The sequence below is a fragment of the Cervus canadensis genome, chromosome 9, assembly GCF_019320065.1.
Source record: "Cervus canadensis isolate Bull #8, Minnesota chromosome 9, ASM1932006v1, whole genome shotgun sequence".
Classification (NCBI taxonomy): domain Eukaryota; kingdom Metazoa; phylum Chordata; class Mammalia; order Artiodactyla; family Cervidae; genus Cervus; species Cervus canadensis.
In genome coordinates this window covers 83,673,071-83,692,615 of record NC_057394.1, presented here as the reverse complement: position 1 = coordinate 83,692,615, position 19,545 = coordinate 83,673,071, and the positions used below count along the sequence as shown (strand labels likewise).

The 19,545-nt window shown below is 37.2% G+C and overlaps 1 protein-coding gene across 5 annotated transcripts in view; it reads left to right on the top strand.

The window, feature by feature from the left end:
* The window catches only part of ZMYM2 (zinc finger MYM-type containing 2), a 61,564-nt gene that overhangs the window by 14,039 nt on the left and 27,980 nt on the right, over positions 1-19,545 (top strand). For 3 of the 5 annotated variants that reach the window (XM_043477650.1, XM_043477648.1, XM_043477649.1), the window contains exons 3-8: positions 4,049-4,905; positions 8,982-9,267; positions 10,561-10,726; positions 11,487-11,699; positions 14,012-14,083; positions 19,036-19,186. In XM_043477650.1, coding sequence (XP_043333585.1) covers positions 4,059-4,905; positions 8,982-9,267; positions 10,561-10,726; positions 11,487-11,699; positions 14,012-14,083; positions 19,036-19,186 — 1,735 coding nt within the window. In that variant the 5' untranslated portion in view covers positions 4,049-4,058. The remainder of the gene's footprint in view (positions 1-4,048; positions 4,906-8,981; positions 9,268-10,560; positions 10,727-11,486; positions 11,700-14,011; positions 14,084-19,035; positions 19,187-19,545) is intronic. The other 2 variants (XM_043477653.1, XM_043477652.1) reach the window with 1 other exon arrangement.

Sequence of the window (19,545 nt, the reverse complement as noted above, 5' to 3'; positions counted from 1 at the left end):
AGTTACACTGGGAGGAGACATGAGGGGATACCTCACGGCCACCAGAGGGCACTGGGGATTCAGTTCTGTCTTAAGCCCCAGAAATTGTCATCTTGTTTTAGGTATGCTGAAATAGAGAAAAGATGCAAAAAACTCATGCTTTAAAAGCTTTTGCATTCCCTAAGCTCAGTGGATTTACACCACATTCTTCTGAAAATTGTTATGTTGATGAAGATCCTTCCTTCTTTCTGACAGATGGATATTAACTACAAGTCAGTTCCATTTATGTTACATCTCATCTAACCCTGGTACTTTGGGCTTGATATTTCTTCCTTTTGATACTTGTATATTTCACATACTGATTTGGTTACTTTTTTATTGAATGATGTGGTCTTTTTTTTTTAATTAATAAGAGTTGTGCTCTATTATTTTTTGTTTAATACTTAATAACATATAGTAGTTATGAATGTTCATATCCCCTCATTTTCTCACCATGGTCTTGGCAGCTTACTTTTAGTTTTTTTTTTTGTCTGTGGTATGTGGGATCTTAGTTCCCTGACCAGGGGTCAAACCCATGCCTCCTTCAATGGTATTTCTTAACCACTTGACCACCAGGGAAGTCCTGGGCAGTTTACTTTAGAGGATTGCATTTTTAAAAACATCTATATAAGGGAGATAATGATTTTACTTTTCATTGGGTTGCTTAAATGTTTAATTGTCATGAATATTTGGCTCATAATAAGTATTAAGTAGATGTTAACTATTACTGGATGAATGTACTTGTATTTTAAGGAACCTAATTGAATCAGTTATTAAAGTTTTGAATCAAATGTTATTCAACTTATTTCAGCATTTAAAACTTTCTGTAGTGAGGTTAAAAAGTTTTTATGTTAACTTAAAGTTAAGTGAAGGCCTTGTATGAAGATTTCTCCCAGCACATGCTGCTGTTTTACTATAAACAAGTCTTCCTTATTAGGTTAATATAGTATATATTTTAATATTTGAAAGTATATTTAAAGTGTCTTTGGGAAATTCCCTGGTGGTCCAGTGGTTAGGATTCCGCACTCTCACTGCCAAGGGCCTGGGTTCAATCACTGGTTGGGGAACTAAGATCCTGAATGCTGCATGGTACAGCTAAAAATAATAATAATAATAACAATTAAAGTGTCTTAGAGCATAGAATGATAATTTTTAGGTCTTTGAGTAAGGCAAAATAGTCACCCCTTAAATTTTGATTTGAAATGAAATCATCCATTTTCCTTAAAGCAGATATAAATGTGTCGTTTCTCATTTTCCAATATTAGCATGTCTTCCATCCTAAAACAAACAGCTTAAACAAGAAGAATGAAGAGAGTTGTAGGATCAAGCTTTTTTTAAAAAATAAAAGGTTTATTTATTTTTGGCTGTGCTGGGTCTTCATGCTATGTGGGCTTTCTCTGTGGTGTGTGGGCTTTAGTCGTTGTGGCTCATGGACTCTATGGTGCTGGCTCAGTAGTTGCGAAGCATGGACTCATAATCTCCACTGAACGTGGGATCTTCCCGGACCAGGGACCGAACCTGTGTCCCCTGCATTAGCCGGTGGATCCTAGCCACTAGGGCACCAGGGAAGCCTTGGAGCCAAGCTTTGTGCAGAGTGTGTGGAGTCCTGAATTTGTCTTGGAACCTTGGGCACTTTTGATTTATATATCTGAGCTACTGCTTTTTCTTAATTGAAGTATTGATTTATGATATTCTAAAAGTTTCAAGTGTACAACATAGTGATTCACAGGTTTGTTTTTTTTTCCTGGCTTGTGGAATTTTAGAATAGTTTCTGGTGGTTGCTTGAATCCGGGCCTTGGCAGTGAAAGCCTGGGGTCCTAACCACTAGACCATCAGGTGACTCCCAGGTTCATGATTTGTGATGGCAGGGGTGTTGACCTGTTTGGTTTATTGATTTTTCTCAACACCTCAGACCGTGTCTTGCGGATACTGGGTACTCCACAAATCTTTGTTGAATGCAACTGTTAACCTGACTTGCTGACTTTGGTGAGTTCTTTGCTTGTTTTTGTATCTCCTCTCATCCTGTTCCCTTCCATGGACCTTGTTCAAGCCATGTTTGGCCTTCACCCTGGTGCTGGAATTGTCAGCCTTGTTCCCGTTGGGCTTCTGTGGGAGCTGCCCTCACTCCAGTTTCCCAGTTAGCTCTTGCTCATCATTCCAGGTGTCAGTGAAGTGTCACCTGCTCACAGAAGTCTTTTTTCTTTACCCTTTTACCCATTGTTTTTTCTAAAATTTAAAATTTAACTTAAGTGAGAAATCATGCTCACAAATTCAGAAAATGCACCAACACACACAGTGAATAGTTTCTCCATGCTTGTCAGCCATCTGTCAGCGTGATAATTATTTATATTAGGGTGGTCGTCTTCCATCCAGAGGCTTTTGTCGCAGTGTAAGCGAATGGCTGTATAGATGAGGCAGTGTTTGTAAGCTTCTGTGTTTCCAGGCTGGGCTCAGTGGCCTTATGAGAGAAGAAGGGTTACCAGGCAGTTCAGAGTTGGCACTGGGCCCTTAGACCAGGTTTCCACACCTGCACAGCTGCAGTCTTGTCTCCTCTGAGGGTGTAGGGTACAAACCACTTCACGGTCCTGTCTGTCTTTCTGCAAATTGACCTGCAGTCTGTATTCACCCTGCATTTTCCCTCCTTGTTTTTTCCAGTTTAGCCTCTAAGATGAAGGTGATCCATGTTCAGGACTGGGTCTGCTACCATCTGTGCCCATCACCTCATTGTCTATCTGCTCAGTAACTTATTTTTTTTCCTTTCTGACTGTTTTATTGTTAACTTTCTGCTGTCTCTTTGGCTTTGGCACAGCTCTGCCTGTGTAGTAGTTGCTCAGAAATATGAGTCGACTGTGGCAGAGTCATGAGGAGTTTGGACTGTTGTGGTGAAGACCTGGGGACGCATTCTAGCTGTGTGACTTGGTTAGTTAGCGTCTCTAAGCCACAATTTCTAAGTCATGAACATGGGGCAGATATTACAGCTATATCAGGGTTATTTTGAAGATGTAACCAAGGGGTGGATAATATTTTCCTAGGACTATTGTAACAAATTACCACAAACTTGGCAGTTTAAAACTGAAAGTCACAAGTCAGAAATTGGTGGCTCAAGCCAAGGTGTCACCAGAGCTGAGCTTGCCGGGGAGGCTCTGGGAAGGGCTCGCTCCTCACCTCCTGTAGGTTTTGGTGCTGCGACATGCTGGGCTGTCTCATTGCCTCTCCGCAGCCGCCTCTGGTCTCAGTGCCTGTCGTCTCCTCCACCTCTTGATGGGGTACAAGAGGTGTGTGCAGGGCCCACTCAGCCAAGCTCATTTTGAAGTCCTTTCTCGTCATCATCTCTGCACAGACCCCCTTTGCATGTGAAGTAACAGTTATAGGTTCCAGGGCTTAGTATCTGATGTCGTCAGGACTGTTATGCAGCCCGATAGATGGACACGAAGGGCAGGGCAGTGGGCATTTACGCTTTGTGGATGCGATTGACAAAGATTTCAGATTCTCAGAAGGATTTAATCACGCAGCTACATGGGAGGCAGGGAATGTGAGAACAGTGGATTTAAAAAAAAATAAAAGATAAGGTAAGGAAAGTTGGAGATTAAATCATGTCATTGTAATTCAGTACAGTGAATAAGTGGAATAAATATCAAGAGGAGATTGTCATGATCAGATTTTAGTTATTTTTTTGTTCACATGTGTGTGGAGTGATTTATCTATGTTTTCAGTGTTAAAATTTACAGGGTGGGCAGTGGTAGAGAAGAGGAGGTTGCAAATATACTGCATATTCTTATTGAAAATTGTATAATTACCTGTATTTTTATATCGCAAGAAGTTCACATGTTAAACTATATGAAATGATTAGTGAATGAGGGAACATCACAGAGTGGATATCAAATTTTTCCTGGATCATTGATAAGAATCGTTGTCACTTAGAGTAAGAAAGAAAGTAAAAGAACCTTCAAAAAATTCTTTGAATTTGAGTCACATCAAAAGCCATATACTGACATTTGTAATGTGTGTCTTCTTTCCATCTCCTTAACAGGGTCTTTGGCATGGACACAGGTTCAGCAGGAGGATTGGAAGTGACTGATCAGACTCCTGTTCTATTGGGGAGGACGGCCATGGCAGCTAGTCTCACGGATGTAGGAAATTCGTTTAGTGGGCCACCTAATCCTTTAGTGACTAGATCTAATAAGTTTCAGAGCTCATCAGTGGAAGACGATGATGATGTTGTGTTTATTGAACCAATACAACCACCTCCTCCTTGTGCACCAGTGGTGGCTGATCAAAGAACCATAACATTTACATCATCAAAAAATGAAGATCTGCCAGGAAATGATTCCAAAATTCTTCCTTCCTCAAAAGAATTGGCTTCTCAGAAGGGGAGTGTAAGTGAGACGATTGTCATTGATGATGAGGAGGATATGGAAACAAATCAAGGGCAAGAGAAAAATTCATCCAGTTTTATTGAACGGAGACCATCCGAGTCTAAAAACAGAACCAATGATGTGGATTTCTCCCCTTCCAGTTTTTCAAGAAGTAAGGTAAATGCAGGAATGGGTAATAGTGGCATCACCACAGAACCAGACTCTGAGATTCAGATCGCTAACGTTACGACCTTAGAAACAGGCGTCGGCTCTGTGAGTGATGGCCAGTTAGAACACACTGACGGGAGAGACATGAACCTGATGATCACACACGTAACATCCCTGCAGAATGCCAGCTTGGGAGATGTCTCTAATGGACTGCAGTCAAGTAATTTTGGTGTTAATATGCAAACATACACCCCGTCTTTAACTTCACAGACCAAGACTGCAGTAGGACCTTTCAATCCTGGTAGAATGAATGTGGCAGGAGACGCATTTCAGAACGGAGAGTCTGCAGCTCATCACAACCCTGGTAAGCAGTAAGGGTCCTCTCCCGCTCCCCCTCTAGGGGTTGTTTACAAGCAGGTTCTTCTTTCATTGTCCTAATTGGTGCTACTTTGGTTAGTTTACTCATGTAAGGTGTGTTAATTCTATTGACTTTCAAATTTTAAGTAATAAGAGATGTAAAACTATGTGTGTAATATTTCTCTGTAGAGTATTAGAAAATTAATCAGAACAAAATACTCTTTATTTATATTCACCATACTCAAGTCTAATGATTTGGCATCCTATTTGTCATGTACTTGTTTTATGCTTGTGTGTTTTTAATGGTATGGTTTTAATGTGCAAATAGAGAACGAAAAGATACTTAGTACATGTGAGGAGCAATATCATGTTGTGTAATTGCATTTAGATTTGTGTTTAATTTTGACTGCCTGATTTTAATTTTTACTTATTAGCACTAATTTTTTTTAATATGTAAAGATTGGTAAATTTCTTGACTCTTTGAAAATACTTTTCTGCAGGCAGCTTTACTCTGTGGAAGCTGTGAGAAGAGTTCTGTGCCTTTTCCCGACCATGTCAGGCCTGCCTGTCTCTGTACCTTCTCTTAGGCTTCATCATTTTAAGCTTGTTAGCAACTTTATCAGCCTCGGATTGTGGGGAATAATAAGAAATGACTGAAACTGAGGCTGGGTAGAATGTTTTATGAAATGCTGGTTGTTTTTCTTACTTATTCTTTTTGGTTATGAGAGTAATATCTAATTACTGAAGAATATTTGGAAAATCCATAATTAAAAAACGGGGTGGGGGGAACCCTTATAGGTAATTAAGGTTACCTACCACTGTTGATAATGGTTTGAGTGGCTGATTGTCATTCTTTCTCCCTTCTATTTCTTAACTTGCTTGAGTGCAGTTCTTCATAATGTTCCTTCTTGTTTTCCCTCTGCTTAATGTGGCTCTGTATTTTTTCATACCACTAAAATTGTTGATACATGAAAGTTGTAGTGACTGCACAGTGGGTTTCGTTATACCAGTCGCCATATTTGGCTTTTACACCATTTTCCTTTTTTGCTGTTGTTGGTATATGATGAACTTTTTTCCTCTCAAATTTCTGATGATTTCTTAGCATTTACTCCTAGAAGTAAAGTTACTGGATCAGAGAGTGTCACTCTTCCATCCATCTAAAGATCATTGGTTATAAAAAGGTGTTCTGGTTTATAGTGATTTTGAAAAAAGTATGTTTCTTAATACTCAGTTTTGAAAAATTCTAATGTCTCCCAAGACCATTTCCCCTTGTATGTATTTACATATATTTGTTGGTAGGTCATTGATGTGTATATGTGTATGTGAATTTGTGAGAGCATTTTTAAGTTGTGGAAATAGTTTGTCATGCTGCCTTCTGGAAAGGTTTTACCAATTTAAACTGCTATCAGCTGTATATTAGAATGTCTTTCCTTCTGGCTCACATAAAAGTTTAAGACTTGATAATAGTCAAATTAGTTTCAAAACAGCTATTTTGTCTCTTATAATTTTAAATATATTAAAAACATATGAAAAAGAACATAGTGTGCAGTCTTCACTGTTGAGGATGGTACATTTAATTGTAACCTGAGATTGCAGGATAGGACTAGCTTTGCACACTTTCCCTTCCTCCGGCCCCTTTAAATACCTAACAGTAGATCTTTAACTTTTGACCATATCAAGAGTATATGTTTGATTTTGTTAATTCTCCATTTAGTTCAATTTTAGTTTTTAGTATTTAACTCTTAAATCCATGTGTATTGGGACCCCTAGTACTTGAGGACTGTTGCTGAGTCAGGGAATGTCCAGTGCGCATCGGAAAGCCAGACAGATACACCTCGTGCCCCTGAGTTTACGGATTAGTTCTTGTGTGTATCTGTGGTCTTTGTTTGTAATGGAGAATTACAACATTCTGACTGTTTATGCTGGCTCTTAGACTAATGATGACTTTGGCAAATTAACCTGTATTCCTTGATGTCCCTTGTATAAAGCAGAGGCTTCAGACAGAATGCTTAGGTCCCTTCCATTCCTAAAAATGTGTTGATGTTGGAGGAGGTGAAAATTTGAAAGTAGGGGAAGTGTAAGAGCTAAAGGAGCTACTGTGTTTAGTTTACAGGCCTAAAACTAAATTGAAAAAGATTTGCCATTTTTCAAAATCAAGTTAATAGATGATTTTAGATTTAAATAGGTTCCTTTAAGTATATATTCAATGAGAAGCCTACAGAGTTGAAAATTATAAGGAGCCACTATTTTTGTTGTAAAAGCTATTCCTTCTGACATATATTTAAATAAAATTTTTGTTTGACGGCCCTTCATGAGATGGAACTGCCATTTCAGTGATTTGCATTCTTTGTGTTCATTAGTATTTTTATCTCTTCTTTAAAACCGGCCCTCATGGTAGCAGGGTGACAGGATTCCGGAATCTCTGTTTACTCTCTGTATAAAGTATGGATTTATTTGGAGGGGTTTGTGGATTCAGGAAAATTTGAATAGCAGTGTATGTAGCCCCTGGAAACCATTTGGTCAATGGACTGGTCAGAACCAGGAACTTACCCTCTTTAAGGTTTTGATAGTAAAGAAATGTCTTCATACTATATAAATATATTTGTATTTTGTTTTTCACATGAAAGGCCATCTTTTTTGTATGGAAGTTCAAATTTCACAAGGAGCTCGAAAGGAAAAATATTACAAGAGAACAAAGTAGTAGAAGTTAGAAGCAATAGCTTGAAAAGTTTCAAAATGCAAAACGTTAGCAGTATTGGTATTGCTACAGTCTCTGGGATTGCAAAAGAGCTGGACACAACTGAGCAACGGAGCACGCATACACACATTGGTGTTGCAGCGGGAGGCTGTGGAGCGGTGACCAGCGGTGGGCTGGAAACTCACTTCCCATCCCACTGAAGCGGACTGTGAAGGAGAGAGGGGTGGACCTCTACTCCCCAGCGTTGGGCTCCCAGCTCTCAGTGCCATGCCCGGTAGGCTGTGCTGCTGGCAGGGGCAGCACCCCTGGGTGGTGGTGCATTGGTCCCCACATCTGTGTAACACTCTGATTTCTTTGATATTATGTGATGTACTTAGAGGCCATGTAATGAAACATGTATTTGGAAAAGCTGTTCTCAGAAAGATTTATTTATTTATTTTGAATATTTATTTTATTATTTTTTTTCCCCATTTATTTTTATTAGTTGGAGACTAATTACTTTACAATATTGTAGTGGTTTTTGCCATACATTGACATGAATCAGCCATGGATTTACATGTGTTCCCCATCCCGATCCCCCCTTCCGCCTCCCTTCCCATCCCTTCCTTCTGGCTGCACCAGCCCTGAGCACTTGTCTCATGCATCCAGTCTGGGCTTGTGATCTGTTTCACCCTTGATAGTATACTTATTTCAATGCTATTCTCTCAGAACGTCCCACCCTCGCCTTCTCCCACAGAGTCTAAAAGTCTGTTCTGTACATCTGTGTCTCTTTTTCTGTTTTGCATATAGGGTTATCGTTACCAAGAAAGATTTATTTTAAAATTTTTATTATTTTTAAATTTTTCTGGCTGTGCCATGCAGCCTGTGGGATCTTAGTTCTCTGACCAAGGATCAAACCCATGCCCCCTTGCAGTGGAAGCATGGAGTCTTAACAGTGGACTGCAAGGGAAGTTCCTAGAAAGATGTTTTGAGTATAATCATTTGTAAACTTTATCAAACTTATGTTATATTTGTCAAAGGTTCTGGTTGGTCAAGATTTTATTATACTTTTATGTTGATATGTGTGTTCCTTGCTTAAAGTCATATTCTTAAGTTCTTCCTGTTTAATAACTAGTGGCTAATACTTTTTAGTGCTTCTATATGCCAGTCACTGGTTTTAAAACCATGTATTATCTCATTAAAAGTTTCCATTTGCAGTTGAGAGATGAGTTAGGTGCCAGGTGAGTAACTTCCCGGGCTGGTAGGTGATGAAGCCTGCATGTCAGCTGTGTTGACTCCAAAGTCTATGCCTCTGACTGTCCGCTGTACTGTGCCTTCCTGATGTCTGAAACATGTACAGAATGTTTCTCTGATACAAATTTCAATGTGTGTGTGTTTTTTTTTAGATTCTTGGATCTCCCAGTCAGCATCCTTTCCCCGTAATCAGAAACAGCCAGGGGTGGATTCTTTATCACCAGTGGCCTCGCTTCCTAAACAGATTTTCCAGCCTTCTGCCCAACAGCAACCCACTAAACCAGTTAAAGTCACTTGTGCAAACTGCAAGAAACCTCTGCAGAAGGGACAGACAGCTTATCAGCGAAAAGGATCAGCTCACCTCTTCTGTTCTACCACCTGCCTTTCTTCCTTCTCTCACAAGCCTGCTCCAAAGAAACTTTGTGTTATGTGTAAAAAGTAAGGTTTACCTTTCAGCATATTTCCATGTGGTTGAATATTGATGATATAAAATTTGAGGAAAATTGTTTTAGAGGTGAATTACCGTGTTTTAAAATGCATAAGCTAAGCCAGGCTCAAATTTGTAGAGCATTAGAGTGTTCTCTGTCAAGCTGTGGTGGTTCAGGAATAAGAGCCTCCTACTTGGATGGGCTTTGGGGTTGATTTAGATCCTAATTTTATCTGTGATCTCCATTGCACTTCTTGAGTTTTACATACATGCTCATTTACATTACTAACTATAAGAATTTAGTTCTAGCCTGATAAAATTCTTAAGCAATTTATGTGTGACTAGTTTTTTATTAAAATAGGTAAAAATTTAGAGTACTTTCATGTTAAGATTGTTTAAAGTTGGCAGAACTTTGGTTATTGTATGTATTTATTTATGTTTGTCTTAAATGTTAGGTCATTTTTTAATACTCACCTTTTGATGACTCAGGTACCAATTTTTTGACAGCCTTGTAGTGAATCCTCTCCTGCTGTTTCTACGTCTGGCCTCACTAGTTAAAAATGAGACGAATACGGCATGTTCTGTACAAGGTCAAGCGGGTGGATTTTCTGTACTATCTCTTGAGCAGCCCATGTTTGTGAAGATGTTTTAGATCTTAGAAATTTGAAAAGGGCTGAGTGCTCTGTGTAAGTTTAGTAAATTCAAATATTGGTGCAATTGTTATACATTTTTTGGTTGCTTTACAGTAATAGACTTGCATACAATAGTGTAAGACCTGGAAATTCAGAATTAAAGGAAAATTTCGAAAGTCATCAATGTGGTTGTTTCTTAACATTTTTAATTGTAGTTGAGAGCTGTACAGAATGGTCAGTGGGATTATTCTGGGTTATGGGATGTATTTAAATTTACTTTTGCTCTCTAAAAGGATGTTGTATTCCTGTGACCTAGATACCTCATGCTTTCTGCTTACCTGGAGAGGAAAATTGCATTGGTATCATAATTTATCCCTCAGTAAATTAGGCCTTGACATTAAACTCCACGTTTATAACAAAAATTTTTTTTAAAGTGTTTCCAGTGTCTGAAAACCTTGTTAAGGAGCTTGAAGATGAATTGAGTGGTGGCTGGGGTTTAATAGTACTGCTTCTCAAGCTTCTGTGTTCATCATATTTTTATGAACCAAGAGTTTTTACATAGTAAAGGTGATTTAATGAATCTAAAAATGGTTCCAATTTATGGAAATTAAAAATGTCACTTACTTTTTTTGTATTTATTTTTAAGTAGAGCTTGACTTTGCTGCTTTTCAGAGATATAACTACAATGAAAGGAACCATTGTTGCTCAAGTGGACTCGAGTGAATCCTTCCAGGAGTTCTGTAGCACATCTTGTCTGTCTCTCTATGAAGACAAACAGAATCCTACTAAAGGAGCTCTGAATAAATCAAGATGTACAATTTGTGGTAAACTAACAGAGGTTTGTATTTCTGTGCTTTATCACTTAGTTCTGATTAATAGGAATGTTTTTGACTTTAACTGTTAATGATATATCATCAGTGTGTGTTTCCTTAAAAGTGAGGGTGTATGAAATCTGTCTTATAACTGTCCCTTTATGCAGTTATGAAAAAATTGAAATATAGCATCAGTTGACTTTTTCCTTGAAGTTGGGAGCACTCACTGACAAAACCATAGTGTTTAAATGGTGCTAACCTTCAAACAAGAGGCAGCAAACAATCTTGCCTAAGCAGTGAAATAAGTGGTGGAGATATTTCTGAGTATTTCATTAAAAATATATTATGGTTTTGGCATTTGATGAGATAAAAAGAAATCTGTGTATCCATTCTTATTTGAGTTATTTATAATTGTTCTCCCTATTCTGTATAGCAATCTACTTTATTTATATTTCCGTTTGGATTTAGCTAAAGATTTCCGATCTGTTTTAGAAGTATTATACTAATACTACCCAGACTGGGTTGTTTCCTGTCACTTATAGAGACCTCTAGAGAAGCTTGTATTATGATCCTGGTGGTCCTCCCAGCCTCCTGCCATACGTGTATTCCGTGTGTTTATTAAAAAAAAGTTTAGAATAATAATGAAATGGACTTTGTTTTGCCCTTTTCCTAAACAAGCCTTACATAGAAAAATATAGGCATTTTCTTTCTGTTGGAGCACCTTGTGACTTAAGCTACATGTTGTGTATTTGTGTTTTAAAATTTTGCTTGTTGTTTTTCTTTTAGATTCGCCATGAAGTTAGCTTTAAAAACATGACTCATAAGCTGTGCAGTGACCATTGCTTTAACAGATACAGGATGGCTAATGGCCTTATAATGAACTGCTGTGAGCAGTGCGGCGAGTACCTGCCCAGCAAAGGAGCTGGAAACAATGTCCTGGTTGTTGATGGTCAGCAGAAGAGGTTTTGCTGCCAGAGTTGTGTCAGTGAATACAAGCAGGTAATTCACCACTGGTTTGAGTGTGTTTTTAAATTGCTGTAATAGTTTTACTCTTAACAGCATTTAGTAACCAGATTTATCTTGGGATCTCATTTAGTTCCATTATTGTCTTAACATTTTAGAGATAACCTTATCTCAGATAAATGTGGGAATATATGTAGATAGATAGTTGGACATAAGGTTGTGATTTTACCATAGGTAAATGCTTACCAAAGTGATTCTTGTTTTGAATATTTTTTGGGTGGTAGAGAGGGGTCACAAATATGATTTTTCAGATTGTTAATGCTTAGGAATGATTATCTTATTTCATCTGTAATGTTAATTTGAAATTTAAGATGTTTTTGATTTAGTTTATTTTTTAATGATTTCAAAAGTCAGAAGTTGGCCCCCATTTCTTTTTTCTGTTGGTTCCTACTTATTCTTTACACATAACAATTTTTAATAGTATTTTCTTTTCTGTTTTTTCTGAAAAATTAAGGAAATAATTTGTTCTTAGTTTCTCTTTTTCTCCTGTACAAAAGGGAGCATACTGTATGTGCTTTACTGTACATTTGTATGTTGGACGCATCCCCTGTCAATATATTCCTTATTCTTCTTCTTTTCACGGCTTAGTTTTTAGGTATTTTGTGAGCTGGTTATTAAGCCATTGTTAAAAATTAAGTTTGAGAAACTTATAAATTCCATTTGTATTAGTCTGCTAGGACTGCCATAACAAAATACTGAGGGGTTCAGACAGCCGAGAATTTTCTTTCTCACAGTTCTGGAGACTTAAAGGTCAAGGTGCCCTTCCAGGGTGATTTCTGGTGAGGCCACTCTGCCAGACTTGTAGGGAGCCTTCTCTCTGTGTCCTCATGTGGTCTTTCCTCTGTGCTTAGGAGACAGAGTGTCCTGTAGGACTTGATTTAGTCTTGACTGCCTCCCTAAAGCCCCTACTCCAGATAAAGTCTCATTGGGAGTAAAGGCTTAAAGATAATGTATTTGGGGTGGAGGGAGACACAGAGTATTGAAAACAAAGAAAATAAATACTTAAAACTTAGAAATTCCCAATTATTTTACTACATTTTAATGTTATCTGTGCTCTTGAAGTTATTTCCATGACTATATTTGTATGGTGGCAATATTGTACGTAACGGAGGGCATCCATGTCTCCCTCCCCGACTTCATGTTCATTTTTTGCTGGTGCCGTGTGGATGGATTATGGTGCTTCCTTTCACCTCCCAAGAGCCAGTGGTCACCAGTATACAAGACAACACCGGGCTGACTGTTGTTTATTTGATTACTTTGCTGTGGATGGTATCGCATTATCTCCATTGTTTTGCTGCTACAGATAAGCGATGGTGAATAACCTGGCACAGCCACAGCTCAGAGATGATTTGGGTTCAGTTCCAGAGCACTGCAGTAGATTGATTGATTGACTGACTAAAAATCGCTCACTAGTGTCCGATTCTTTGCGACCCCAGGGACTATATAGTCGATGGAATTCTTCAGGCCAGAATACTGGAATGGGTATTCTCCAGGGGGTTTTCCCAACCCAGGGATCGAACCCAGATCTCCCGCATGGCAGGCAACAGAACGAATATTAAAGTGAGACTTAGTCTACTAAGTGTGCAAGTAGCATCATGTCTAAAATAATGTACATACTTTAGTTAAAAATACTGACCACCATCTGAGCCTTACTTTTCTATAGGATCATTAAAGTTATGTGATAATTAATCTGTAAGCTGGTCATTGGCACTAGGATAGAGCAGACAGTCATTTGTAAAGTTCGATGAGGTTGTTTTAAGTCACAAAATAGGTAATTAAGAATCAGCTTTTACAGGTTGCTTGTTGACCTTTCAGTCTGGGAGCCTTTCTTTATATCTTTTTATATGGACCTAGAACCTTTTAGACAGAGTGAAGTGAGTCAGAAAGAAAGATAAATATCATATTCTAACACACATATACGGAATCTAGGAAAATGGTTCTGAAGAATTTATTTGCAGGGCAGCCTTGGAGAAACAAGACATAGAGAACAGACTTATGGACATGGGGAAGGAAGGAGATGGTGAGATGTATGGAAAGAGTAACATGGAAACTTACATTACCATATGTAAAATATATAGCCAATAGGAATTTGCTGTATGGCTCAGGAAACTCAAACAGGGGCTCTGTATCAACCTAGAGGGCTGGGATTGGGAGGGAGATTCAAAAGGGAGGGGATGTTTGTATACCTATGGCTGATTCATGTTGAGGTTTGACAGAAAACAGCAAAATTCTGTAAAGCATTTATCCTTCAATAAAAGAAAATAAAGCGTTTTAAAATCTTCTTTTAGGTAGGTAGCCATCCAGGCTTCCTGAAGGAGGTTCGAGATCACACACCGGACTCTTTCCTCACACAGCCTGAGGTAAGTGGGAGTGTGGCCTGGCCACGGCCTCTATATGACACATGCTGCTACTGCCTTATTGTGTGTGTGAGAATCATGTCCGTTTGGAAGCATGTTAACATTTCTGAACTTAAAATCTGTTATGATGATGATCGTTTTCTTTATCTCTTCAGACAAACTTTCATTTCACTAAATATTATGTGTTTTCTTGTGGTGTATGGTGTATTCTATTGCTTTTAGGTATTTATGTTATTAAAAATTAGTTTAAGATATAGATTTTTAACTCATAGTCCTTGACCACAGTGAGCATTTAAATGTAGAATATTATTATTATTTTTAAATGTAGAATATTAAAGTCCTTTTCTTGGACCTACCTGAAAGAGGGGGGAAAAACCCCTTTCTTTCAAAAACTGTTTCCAAATCTATATTTGTTAAGCTGCATTAGTAAATTCGCATTTGAATAATAAGTGTATACAATTAACAGTAATTAAAATTGTAGTACAGCAGTCAAAATAAGACATTTTTAATTAATCTAATACTGCTGTTTGATTCATGTATATAGACCTTATTCAAAATTTGTTCATTAATGTCTGTTATAACAAATTGGAAAAAAAATTTATATAATCTAATCCTGGGTCATAAGCCATTATTTAAAGAAACCTTTTTTTCAGTTTCTCCCTCTCTTCTGAGACTCTAGTTCCAGGTGTGCTAGACTTCCTGTTCCTTCCCCTGGTCGCAGTGGCTCATTATTTATTTAGGTTTTTTTAAAATCTTGTTTTCCTTCTTGCTTCCTTGTAGAGACTTTCTGTTGTTATGTTTGGTTTTACTGGTTTTACTCATCTTTTCTAACCAACTGTTAGTTCTGTGTGGTGTAGTTTTTGGCTTGGCTTTTGTGTCATCTCTATAGGTTCTGTCTAGGTCTTTTTTATGTCCTTTATTTCTGGCCTCATTATGTTCATGTTGTTCCTCCATGAGTTTCTTGAGTATATCAGCATATTTATCATAGTAGCCCTTTTAATAGCTTTGCCTACTCATTTCATATGTCCTTTTTATATAAAATTTCTATGTTTTAGAGAGTTATACAGTGGCCCTTTATATCCACAGGTTCTGCATCTAATGGATTCAATTGACTGAAAATGTGTTGGGGGTGGGGGTGTGGCAGAAAATTCCAGGAGCTTCAGAAAATCACAAGTTAAATTTGCTGCACACTGCCAGCTGTTTACATAGCATTTACATTGTTTTAGTTATTATAAATAATTGAAGGAGATGTGCATACTATACCATTGTATATAAGGGACTTCTGAATTGGTCCCTGGTCTGTCTGGTCCCAAGGTCTTTTGTGACCTTGATATTTCTGAGAACTGCAGGACAGGTGGTGAACTGCCCTTGAGTTAAGTTTGTCTGCTGTTTTCTCAGGATCACACTGAAGTGGTGCATGGTGGGCACGAATACCTCGGCAGCAGTACACATCCTTGTGCAGCATCAGACCAGCAGGCACGTGATGTCTGCTGTCCGCTCTTGTGCATTGGCTTGGCTCACTCGGTCAAGGGGGCGTTATCCTATTTCTCCAGGGCAGTTGCTGTTTTTCCCTCCATATATAAGTTATTTTGAGGGGTTGTATTTTATACTATGTAAATACCATGTTGCTCAGCAAACTTTTCACTATTTTTAGCATCTGTTATCAATTAGAAAAATTCTAAAAATTGCAAAACTAGTATATATATTGAAAGAAAACTTGTAAACTATACAATAGTGAAGAAAAGTCAAACATGATGGTGTGTAAATTTTTTAGATCTTTTATTTTTCTGCACAAACATCTTGCAACATGAAGGAAGAATTTCAGGGGTTTTTTTGAATGCATAAACTACAAGGTTTGCTTGAATTTATCTCTTAATCATCACTTAGTATAGAAATTAGTATAATATCATGTCATTGTTGACAGTTTACCACTGCCTCTCCACAGATTTAGTTCTTCACTATTCTTATGCTTTGGACTCCTTTGGTAACATGGTTAGATGGATTCTCAGAATGCTGTTAGATGCATAAGTAAAATATCTATGATTACAAATAGGACCAGTTATTCAAAATATAGTTATAAAAGTATTCAATGAAATGTGATTTATGTGCATGGTATTAATGCATTAAGTAGTAAGGTATAGTGTTTAATAACTACAGTGTTTTTTGAGGTTGACATCTGTGATACATTGATACACCTGCCAGTATAGATAAAAAGTTGGGAATTTTTATTTTTGGCAAAGTCACATGTTCTGCTAACTAATGTGGTTTATTGCCTCTAATTGGAATGAAAAACAAAGCTACGTGTTGGTCGGTTGGATGTTAATGAATTCAAAGGGGTATGTTTCTCCATGCAGTGTTGTGGACACAAGTTAGCTTTCAGTTGTTTCTGGACGTGGCCAGGAGTTGGTTTTGTGCAGCCACACACATGCCCATTTCCTGGGTTAGATTCTCAGTTACAAGTCCATCCAACTTTTATTGCTTTGAGCACCTACCACTGCTGTCCACTCCCTTGGTTAACAATGTAATAAATGAGATATTTTGCTTATACAGTAAAGGAAAAAATAGGGGAAAGTTTTGGAATCATGTGATGGATTTTTATATTCATGTGGAGTTGGTTAATAAGGCACTTTTTTTCAATGAGTAGACTGGAAATGAGTCCATTTGCCACAAACACCCCGTTATTTTTACCTTTTACACCAGTGCTGTTTCAATCAGATCTACCTTGTACTTTTTTTTTTTTTTTTACTGAATTTATAAGTAGATTTCCCCCATGCTTGAATGGGAAATGTAATAATTGTGAATTTGTTTCACTTAATTTTGTTCCTTAAACCACTCAGTGCATATTTATAGAAGCATGAAGTTTAAATATTATTATGTTGATTGTTTACACAGGAAGCAGAGAAGACGCGGCATGGCAGTGTATGTCTTTTTTACTAATACTCTCCCGTTAGGTGGGCCCTTTCAGGGTTGAAGTAGTGGCAAATGTAAAGGTGGCTGTTAAAGTGTTCTCAGTATTGATGATTCTGTCTCAGTGTCTTCATACAAAACTATTTCTTAGTGGGGACCAGTTGCTTAGCTTCTTGTTAACCCAAGTTAATTGGTCTACTTTTTATTGGTATGTCTTAAAAGTTACTAATTATTGATACTTAGCCATTCTGACAGTGAACTCATTGTCAACTTGAAGGATATTTGTAATAAGTTAAAACATGTAGTGCAGGTTAGAGTGGATTATTGGGCCTAGGTTATGTTGGCAACAAGACAGTTCTTTCTAGGAGCTGCCTTGTGGAGGTCTCATGTCCACTGCTGGGAGCCACTTTGCTTTTCTCTGTGTAGATCTGTGACACAATGGCAGGTGTCTGGTATTTTTAGTAGTCCTTTTATGTGCTGTGGTGCCAGATTTTAAACATTCTTTTCTTTTTTCCTTGTCTTACTGATTTTTTTTCTTCCAATATAAAATTTAAATTATTGGGCTCCAGGAAAACATATCTCATTCCAAACAAAAACCCAGCCTTTTCCTCTATTGTCCTGTAACCTTGGGAGAATCATAATTAGACTTAACAGGTTTGCAGTTATTCTTATTTTTTTCCATGTTAGCATTCTTTTGCTGTTGGTAAGTTTTTCCAGGTTTTTTTTTTTGAGACTTTCAGAGATAGAATAAGGAGATGAGTTGGTTTCCACTTTGAGAAGTTTATGGCTTCCTTTAGGTGTTGTTTGAGTAAATAAGGAACCAGTATGAATATGACATGCATTCCTGGAATGTAACTAGCTGTTTTCTCATAACTTTTCCATTTATTATATGCTGAGGAAGTTTTTCTCTTTTATCAGTGTTGTTTTTGCCTGATGTTTTTACCTTCAGTTTATTATTTTGTTTTCTCAATTCCTGTGGCATGTATGAAATTTATTCATGCAGTTTGGTCATTTTCTGTTATTTCTGGCCTGATTGTCATTTTCCCCTGACATCTCTTATTCATTTGTCCATGAATGTCCTGAGGCCTTCTTATATCATTGTATTGTACTGCGTGGTGTTGGGTGTGAAGATAAGGGAGACAGTCTAAACATCATGTGGAAGGATGGATGCTCAAGTCCCTGCCATGTGATGAGCTTGTGTCTGCAAATGCAGAGGACTGAAGAGATGATTACTTTTGTGTCATGAAATGTGACATTTGATGTAACTGATTATGATAGTTCTGTTACCACTCAGAAAAAAACATCAAATGAAAGTTGCACTTAAAGATTTACCTTTAGTTTTATTTTATGTCAAGGTGATTCTTGTATACACAGACATACCAGTTCCTCTGGGTGTGTTGTTGGAGACTGTGCAGTGATGCTGCTTTTGTCCAGTAGATTCCAGAGTGGGCCTCCTGTGCCTTCCCTCCTTCACTCTCTCCTTGTTTTCTCAACTACACAGGGTTGGCAGTATTCATGTTTGGCACAATTGACTTTATTATTACCTATTGACTTATTTATTAACTTTAATAACCAAAAATAATTTTGAATGAAGTTTTTTTTAATTAAAAAATGTAAATATTTCTATGTTTTATGTTGGTTGAATGAGGTTTTAAATGCAGTAGAAGCGTGGTAAATCAGTTTTAAGGGAAGTGTCAGAGTACTTGAAACAGCAGCAGCTCAATGGAAAAAGTATTTAACATCTTCAAATTATTCCTTTGAAGGACTATAGTTGTTTGATTATTAGGATTCATTAATTTCTTCTACCATAAGATAAGGAAGTGTGTCATCATGGTGAACAGATAAACAGTTTGCCTTAGATTTTCAGTTTCTGTTTACTTACGTGTAATGATTTGGTTTAACTTAATAGGGAAAACCACTATTTTTGAAGGAGACTTAGCTTAAGCCTGATTAGAGGTGAATAGGATTGTTTTACGGAGAGAAAAAGTATAATGAAAAATACTTTTCTAGTTAAATTCTTAATTTTCTTTTTATGTTTCAAATTTTAGAAATATGGAAAACTGACCACTTGTACTGGTTGCCGAACACAATGCAGATTTTTTGATATGACTCAGTGTATAGGTCCTAATGGGTATATGGAGCCATATTGTTCAACGGCTTGCATGAATAGTCATAAGACAAAATATGCAAAATCACAAAGTAAGTTTCAGGTATTTGGAAAGTTTAAGAATTTTAATAACATTAATAATTTCTTAACTATTTCTCCTCTTTTTATGCTCATTTTAAACCACATAAATGGTTTATTTTTATCATCACATTAAACTTTGTTAATGTAAAAAATTTTTAATGGTTTTGATCATTTAGTTTTTAAATTATTGGTGGAGTTCTGTCCATGTCTGTGTTCTTAGCTAAAATTGTTTTTCCATTTAAACATTATCTAAAACTGAGATTGTTTCATGTATCTGTGTATGTTGTGGAGACATGGTATCAGACTCTTTTATGACAGGATTTTTTTAAGGTGCAACTAATCTCAGAAATTAATAAAATAATAGTATATA